Genomic DNA, 8,888 nt, shown 5'->3' on the forward strand with positions numbered 1-8,888 from the left:
TTTTCCAAAATTTTAATGAATTGGATAACTAGTTTTCACATGTTTTTTTTTTCAGCCGCCGTTGAGTTCGACTAACTTCTTGTTTGAGATGGATAAATAACCCAAAATGTGATAGAACAGATTCTGTCGGCACGTAAACTAGGATTGATTGGTTCGGTAAAAATATCCGGAGCTGGAGACATCCTCGCCGAGGTACCAGCCGATATGAACGCATCTCAGTTGAATCGTTATAGGAGACAGTTTCTCAACTACATGAAACTGCACACAACAGCAGCAGTTACAATTGATAAAATTCCTTCAATGTTTGTACAGTTCTTAAACTCAAATTGTGAATAAATAATTTGTTGCATAAACGATTGATATCGCATTCAATTTATTTCGTTCGATTTCATTTCCAGCAAACTACTCAACAGAGTCAGGTTTTTGACAAACTAAATATATGCTCTTGTACTCGCTTTGGTGCATCGAGGTAGGATTCTGTGCGTATTTGGTTACAACATCGGTTTTGTTTTTCTGTAAAAAACGAAAATAAAAAATTTAATTAATTAAAATTGCTAAAGTAAATTGTTCAATCTCTGCAGTTTACTTACCACAATAATGAAACCCACGGAACGAATGATATGATTAGATCCTCGTACGTTGGTTCTATGCTATTTTCGCTAGGGACGTCGCTGAAGTGATACAAGAGTGGTCCTAGATTCACCCAAATACCGCCGGGTTTTAATATGTTGTAAATGACTTCCACAAACTCGATTACATTGTTGGCACAGTCAATAAAAAAGCTTGTAGCCACACAGTCCCAGTAGTTGGCATCACGATAAACCTGAAAATTGCATTGATTAATAACTTATAGGAGACGTGTCATATTCTCGACACATTTGTGCTTATTCTACGCGGCGTGTGAGGTGAGACTAGTCGAATGAGGTGACAATTATCGCCTCGCTCCCATTTGATTAACATTAGTCTTCTCACGTCACTCGCGCAACGCAGAATAAGCACATATATTAACATCAATGTCACCAAAAAACCTTTCCGGAAAAGATTATGATAATCATTAAACGGCTGTTTCAGAAGCATGCATCTGCGACCTGACCGTTCACTCCTTACGGAGAACGAGATGAAGACCATAAGAACGACTGTCGAACAAAGAGTTGACCGCGAACGCGAAGGTCGTCAAGAACCCTTGGACCTGGCGGAATTCCAAACCTTGCTCTGAAAATCGCTGGATCCTTGCAAGCCTTGATATTTTCACGTAGAGATGTACGAATGTTCGGGCCGAATATCACGATTATTTTGATTTTGCCGAATATTGAAACTCGTTATTCAGCCGAATAGGCCGAATAATACAAAATAAAATAAAATGTAATAAAACCTTATGTTTCACACAAAGGAAAATGTAAAAAATCAATTTTTTGGATTCCATGGAGATTTTTCCGTTCTACGGCATTAAGGCGACTACGGTCAGGGCTATCCATACCTTCGATATTTTTTGCGACACTTCAAAGACACCAACACGTAATGCTTCCAGTGGACGTTTATGTCCTTGGAAGGAAGCATAACTTTAGACTAGGATGCAACGACCAGTGTAACAATCGGAAAACGTTGCTGACGAAAAGTTTTCGGACTGAGCGGGAATCGAACCACACTCCTTGGATCGATACGGCTATATGCCTGGTAAACTAACCGCATGGCTACGAAGCCCACACGATCACGTTCTTCCTTTATTATGCGAGTCAGTGGTCTCGGTATAAAGCACTTCCAGAAGTCGGATGAGCCATCAAGTGAAGTATTAACCGAATTTCTTGAAAAAAAAATGAAAGGATAGAAATATCATCAATTGTTAATTGTTAAAAAGATACAACTTCAGAAAAACAAATCCTCAGAACTTTCTTTCACCACTAGACTATCGCAAAAGTTTTTACAAGTGCGGATACGCTAATAAAGTGCGCAATTGCATCGAAAGCGTGTTGATGCCGAGATTGTGACTTCAGACGAGGATGGATTACTAACTGGAGATCAGCCGTTTCATGCGTGTGTCCTGTGATACATACATTGTATCGTGGCAATGTTACATTTATTTAATCGTTAACAAACTATGGGATAAGAAAACAAAGTGCAGTGAACTATGGGATAGTTCGTCACTTACTGCCCTTCTACGCTTACTCTGTGTAAATCTTATGGACCCGGGACAAATATGCGTAGAACGGCAATATAACAAGTGTCGGCGTAAACCTCTCATCCCTATGTTATACAATTGTAAGATACACGTGCTTATTTTTATCTATTTGTTGCCAATTACTGAAGAGTTTGCCATCGAATGGTTGACATTGAAAATGTCAACGCACTGATAACTTTTTTGAATTGAGGCTACGAAAAACGTATTCCGATTATGTAGCTTTTGAACCTCTAACTAATCAAGCTCTTTCCTGTGAAACCCATGGAGATTTAGATGTGATCTGAGTCTCTAAAGCAATAGAACACTAACATCCTCTCCTATCCGATTCAGAGTCTATGAATAGAGAGTTTTCGCGAAGACTGAACCAAGTCTACTATTGAACTGTCAAATCGTCTACCTATCGAGCAAAATAAACAACACGTTTCCGGTGCGAGAGGGGTATTGTTATCGTGACGAAACTAAATGTTAATGCTACTGTTCAAGTTCAGGGCCTATAGTTTGTGAATGAACCCCTTCTTGTTACCTGTAATGTAATAATCTTCATCCTTCAGTGGAAATATATAAAACCGTTTCATAGTTGAAATATACTGAATTTTAATAGACTGTACCAAAAACAGTTAGGGATGGTACACAAATTATGTCACGCTAAATTTCATTTTTTAATTGTCAACTGGCATAATTTTTCACGTTGACATTTATAAGCTCAGCATATCTCCGCCGGCAAAAGATTTACATACAGCGACGCCAGCGCATTCTCTGCGCAACTCTCCATTCATAGACTCTGATCCCGATAACCTTAAGGACATGGCCGGCGTGGTTATGACATCACTGAATTTGGAGTTCTCGAAAATGTATATCGAATATGGTATGCTACTTCCAAGTTACTTCTAATTGTACAGTCAACCAATAAGCATGCTCAGAAGCAGTTTGTGTGATTGATCGCTATCGGCCTACATTATGATAGCGAGTGCTACATGGGCTGCCGCATAACAGGAATCAGAAGAACTGCGTGCTGCCACAACCAGAAAGTAACAGAAGCTACGACGGCAGATGAACTCATTGGCTTATCCCAGGCCTGTCGATGTGGGTGAGGAGACCGCTTCATTGTCAGCTACCGTGACCTGCTCTAATTCCGTGTGTTGCCTAATACCGTGTATTTGGGAATTATGTGGATTTCTAGCATATTATATTATTTATTTTTCTAAATGATTGTCACAAACGTTAGCACATTAAGTAGTATTTAGAAAGCCATGACAAACTTGAACTAAAGTTGCACACTCAAACAAACAAAAATAATGTTAGAATGTAATCGCCTTGTGCCAACACACGGTATAAAGGCACGGTTGCTTATGTGTTCCAAATACCGTGTTTCAGTTATAATTCCAAAATGGCGAAGTGAAATATATATTTTATTTCCCGAATCAATCATGCAAACCTCAATACGTAGTTTGATACAAAAAAATGTTTTTGATGCGCTTCGTTCGGTCAATTGAGAGATGTTTCAAAATGTGACCCGGCAGTCGGGGTCAGATGCACGGTATTTGGAACACTGGTATGTTTAACAACATCAACTGTAACTATGGTTAAAATTTTCAAAATGGTTGAAATCATATTTTATATGCAAAGTATAAAAGCGGTCTACTATATAAAACATGAAAGACTTGAAAATAATCATACGTTTTTTTTTTTCTGATCGATTGAAACTTGAGTTTTTTTAACCTCACGGTAATAGAGCATGTCACGGTATGTCTGTTTCAGATAGTACTTGCACAAGTTCGGCCAGACAAGGAGGAGGAGAAGTTGAAACAAGGGAGTAGTGAGGAAATTTGATGAAAACTATTGTTGGAGTCGGAGTTAATGTGAAAATACCGTTCGAGAGATATGCAACGATGTGAATAAATGTAACACGGTATTGATTGTCACGTCTGCCACTAGCTTACGCTTACTGACAATCACAACATAAGTATTAGACATCATTCTCGATAGCGCCTCAATGAACGTAGATGACTTTTTACGTACATATTCAGTAAAGCTGAGCTTGTCATTGAACATTACCCCGAGATGATCACACACCGAAATAAGCAGCTTTTGCTCAGATTTACGGTGAGTAGGGTAGTGGACCAGATTGTGCAGACTTTGTAATTTCGATGGTGTTGTAGTTATGGTGAAGGGAGGAGCAGTGGTATGCAACGTAGAGAGCAGACCGGAATTATCGGACCGATTCGGCATCTCAATAATAGCCTGACGAATTAAAGGGGAAGATATCGGAGGGACTTGTCCTCCGAACAGAATCTTTAAGGAAACTTCTGAACAGTTCTTGAAGAATCCATGGAGAAATTTCTGAAGGAATCGAAATTCGTGAAGAAGTTGATAAATCCCTCAACGAAACGTTAAAAATCCTTACTGGAACTTTAAGTTGTGTGTAGCGTTCTCACTAACCTGAAGGAAATCGCCTGCTACCATATTCATTGTTCCCTTCGGTGGAAACTTCGTGGGACTTACATCGGGGAATGTAATAGCTTCAATTTGATTGTTCCCAGAGAGATTGTTGACGTACTGATGAACCCACGGATAAAAGGTACACTGATTCTCAATTACGCATCTAACAAAGAAAGAAAGTAATATTAGTTTTATAAAAAAAACGAACGAATTATTTTACCTGTTTAGCACAAAGTTGGATGCTATAAGCATGAATAGTGAAAATTCGTTTCCCTCGCAATAGTACCCTCTGAAGGCAATTTCATATATTAGCCTACCTAATCCAGCCCCAGGTATCAGTACTTTGATGTTCTCTATATTACTAAAACATTACATAGACCAAGCTTTAGATTAAAGAAAATGTTTGTCAAGTCAACATTAGTTACCATTTCATGGGATTAAAGAAATCGGTTATTTCGTCGATTATTGGCTTGTAACACTGTTCTCGTTCCGCATGTCCTTCTGCACTCCAATCTCGAAAGATCTGCTTCAAAGTTATTTGTACCTATATGATATGAAAAAAAAGTATTTTAATAACGATCACATTAAAACCACATCGTTGTTGTTCGATTAAGTTTATATTGCATATGATAACACTTTTATCTGTAGTAGGGTAATCTTTACTTATCTTTGGAATTCAACATTTTCTGAAATAAAAGGATCAACAATGGTACAAACAACTTCTTTATAATTGGCCTAGATTGCGTTCACGACTTGGTTTTGAAAATTAATTTCTTTGATTTTCCAGAAAAATAGAGACTTTTCAATTTTATTAGTTCAATGAGAACAAATTATGTTTCTCATAGCGATAGGGGTAGTACTGGGGCTTTTAATATGTTCTAAGCTCCTTCTCAACATTTGCTTCACTTATAGATGAAGAACAAAATAGTTTTATTAGGTTTCCATTCCCCCTTTTGACTGTCACATAATTGCCACACTTTTGTTTTAAACACTGTCACTTGTAGTACCCTCCCCTTGGTTATACGACCTTGCCGCGATGGGAGGGCACAATTCATTAGCCCATTAGAAAGACACCAAAGGCGCAACCTGTAGTGGTGGTATCACATTTTGGTATTTTTGCTTCAAGCAGCGTCATAATTTATATGGCATAGACGCACTAATATCTCGGATGTGACGTTCTGCGTCGTTGATAGCATTGATGCCCATTTCAAATAATTAATCTATTCGAAGTGGACATTAATACTATTCGCGACGATCAGTTTGCCTTTTGCTAACCAGAATGATCCGTAGCCACTCTTACTATTAGCTAGCCAGATACATCGTTATCATATACGACGTAGGGAATATTACTCTGAGAAAAATGACTAATAGATTCACTGAGTAGAAACAAGTGGCGACAAGCTTATTTATTATGGTTTTTAAGTTACCATAACCGTAACAATGGTATAAACAATGTTAAATCTTTTTCCACTGCATGACTATATACAAATGGATGCAGTTAAAAGGGCTATCAGAGTCAGAAGGTCCTTAGATAGCGCTGATAGTGAACTAAAAGGACATATGACTATATTGAAGCACTTCAAAATAAGTCTAGTGTACTTAGTGAATGAAGATTATATGTTGAAGCGTAACTTTTTTGATCATGGTAGGGTCAGGAGTGTTTGGCCCAGGAGTAAATGTATCTTATGCACTGGGAAGTTGGCCAACAGTTTTTCAGGCCGAAATTTATGCCATTCTTGAATGCGCTGACATTTGTCTTAAAAGGCGCTACAGGAATGCTAATATATGTATTTGTTCGGATAGCAAAGCAGCCTTGAACGCTTTGAAGTCTAGAACTTACACATCAAGACTTGTTTGGGAGTGTGCCAAGCTACTGCAGCAGTTGTCCTATCGTAATAAGGTTAATCTATATTGGGTTCCTGGCCATTGCGGAATAGAAGGAAATGAAAAAGCTGATCAGTTAGCAAAACAAGGTTCTTCCATGCAATTTATAGGGCCTCAACCGTTCCTCGGAATGGCCTCTTGTGCTCTGAAAAAGCAATTAAACAGCTGGATGAAGGCAAAAATTAAACTAAACTGGAAGAACGCAATGGACTCTCGTCAGTCCAAACGATTCATCATCATTTTTTTTCTTTCTTTTTTTCAAACGTTGGGGTTGTTAAACCTCAATAAACACGATCTAAGTACTTATACTGGCTTATTAACAGGCCACTGCCCCAGCAAACGTTACCTAGGTAAATTGCCAGAAGATATTTCTAGTGTAGTAGATAGTAAGTCGCTGAGATTGATCATTAGGGTACACTTGCTAGTTTCGAGAAATTGTTGAACAGACAAGGAAAGTTACTTTTTCTTTAAGGATATATGAACGTAATGTTCAATAAATACTATTTTGCAATTTCTCATCGTAATAGGCTGTTTTTCATCACGCCAATCTGTCATGAAACGGCCTACTTTCCTACACTGAAGTATGCAGTGCGGAAATAGTCATTACCTAACTGAAATCAGTGCTGTAATGGTTCATTATGCAACGCTTTCTTATTACGCAACTGTTTTGAGTTGCGTAATGAATCATAACACAATTTCTCATAAATTTTAAAATAATGGTGAATGCATTCCGACATAATTTCTGATACCCTCAAGTGGTCTACGAAATTGCAAAAAAATGTTGTACGTAACTCGTTGCAGAACTCGATTTCTACAGCACTCGTCGTAATTATCCTACTCGGCAAGCCTTATGTTGCAAAAATCAACATTCTGCAACTTGTTGCGTAAACTACTATTAACAACAAAAAAATAAATAAACTAGAACTACTACTAAACAGCCTAATTTTGTTAAGACCTGACGACAATTGACATTTAAGACTCTAATCTTACGTAAAAGACAGGAGTAATCAAAATAGCACTTAAATGACAAATTATTCAAAACCATTTCGACTAGACCATAGTTTCCCAAACTGTGGGTCGCGACCCCCCGAGGGGGTCGTGAGCAACTCTCTGGTGGGTCGCAAAAAATCTAAATTTTCATCTTCCTAGAATTTTTATTAATAAGGTACACTGTTTTTCCGTGTAGCTTTGTAAGATGGTAATGGAAATTCGGTCCAACCTACTTCGCGAAGAGCATACAATTAAAATTGTTTTTGCACCGACTCTATCCTTTCTTCATGTACTGTTGAAAAAGGTGACCAAATTATGCTGCAATATTCAAGTATTGATCTAACATAGGCAATGAACAATGTTTTTATTGTGTATGAATCATTAAAGTTATAACAGAAGCACTTAATGAAGCCTAACATATTAGGCCGGAACAAATTTAAAAATTTTCTTTTGTCAACCCCCCCCCCTTTAATTTTTTCAAAAAGTCAGAGGGGGGAAATAAATAAAATGTTTTATTTTCAGTGATGGTATCCATTTTTTTCGTGATTTTTGCTAGTTTTAAATCTGTTAATGCTTATAAGTTTTTTTGAATATTTTTCTTTTAAAATTATGTACCACGCAACGTAACTCTACAATTTTCTTTTAAAATTATATTTACGCTATTTTTACCTTAATGGTAAGTATGCACTTCAACAGAAAAGTAATCGTCTATCTCGATGTGTGGGAAATTTCTTGCAAGAAATTCACAAGAAAACATTTTTCTTTGATCACAGTACGCTGTTGAAAAGAAATGTTAATTCAAATGGAGCTCGCTGTATAAAATTTCTTGACCATTTCACGTGCAGAACTTTTTACATTTCTTGAGCTGAACAGCATAATTAGCTTAACAGTTTAGCCTTGCAGAATGAAATATTGCAATGATTTTCTATAAACCTTCAAAGAACTTCTTGTCAAATGTATAAATATTGAAAGCGTAATCATCATCCACAAGCTGCGTATCGAATGTGTAACTAGTCTAGTAATAGTCTTCGTTGCGTTGTGTAAACTTTATGAATTTATTTTTCGTTAAAGAATAAAATAATTTTTATAAGGAAAAATGCTTCATAAATATAATGTGGATGAATGTACATTAATTGTCATCGAAGTTGCTTTTCAGAACACATTATCTCACATTCGCTAACGTTACCAAAGAACTTCACATAAGTGGGCGTGGAATGGCCAGTTTTCTTCAAATCTAGTGAAATATTTTTACAATCACAAGGATATAACATACATGTAATATCAAATTTAAATTTCGTATGCAGTTGTTAATAAGTGCAACATTTTCGCACTTTTCCCAAAATTGTCACTAGTTGAAACACAATTTTAAAGTTGTTTTTGTTGATTTTATCAATTTAGA

At 37.0% G+C, this 8,888-nt stretch overlaps 1 protein-coding gene across 1 annotated transcript; it reads right to left on the reverse strand.

Annotated features, from left to right (window-relative positions):
• Positions 1–337: 337 nt before the first annotated feature.
• Positions 338–5,159, reverse strand: LOC110680789 (carnosine N-methyltransferase-like; the record flags this gene model as incomplete). The annotated part of the gene is given in 6 exon segments (XM_021856576.1): positions 338–513; positions 591–622; positions 625–823; positions 4,616–4,778; positions 4,836–4,976; positions 5,041–5,159. Coding segments are annotated over 6 exon segments (765 nt in total), but the record flags the coding sequence as incomplete, so codon positions are not given.
• Positions 5,160–8,888: the final 3,729 nt, after the last annotated feature.

The sequence above is a fragment of the Aedes aegypti genome, unplaced genomic scaffold, assembly GCF_002204515.2.
Source record: "Aedes aegypti strain LVP_AGWG unplaced genomic scaffold, AaegL5.0 Primary Assembly AGWG_AaegL5_hic_scaff_1845_PBJ_arrow, whole genome shotgun sequence".
Classification (NCBI taxonomy): Eukaryota; Metazoa; Arthropoda; class Insecta; order Diptera; family Culicidae; genus Aedes; species Aedes aegypti.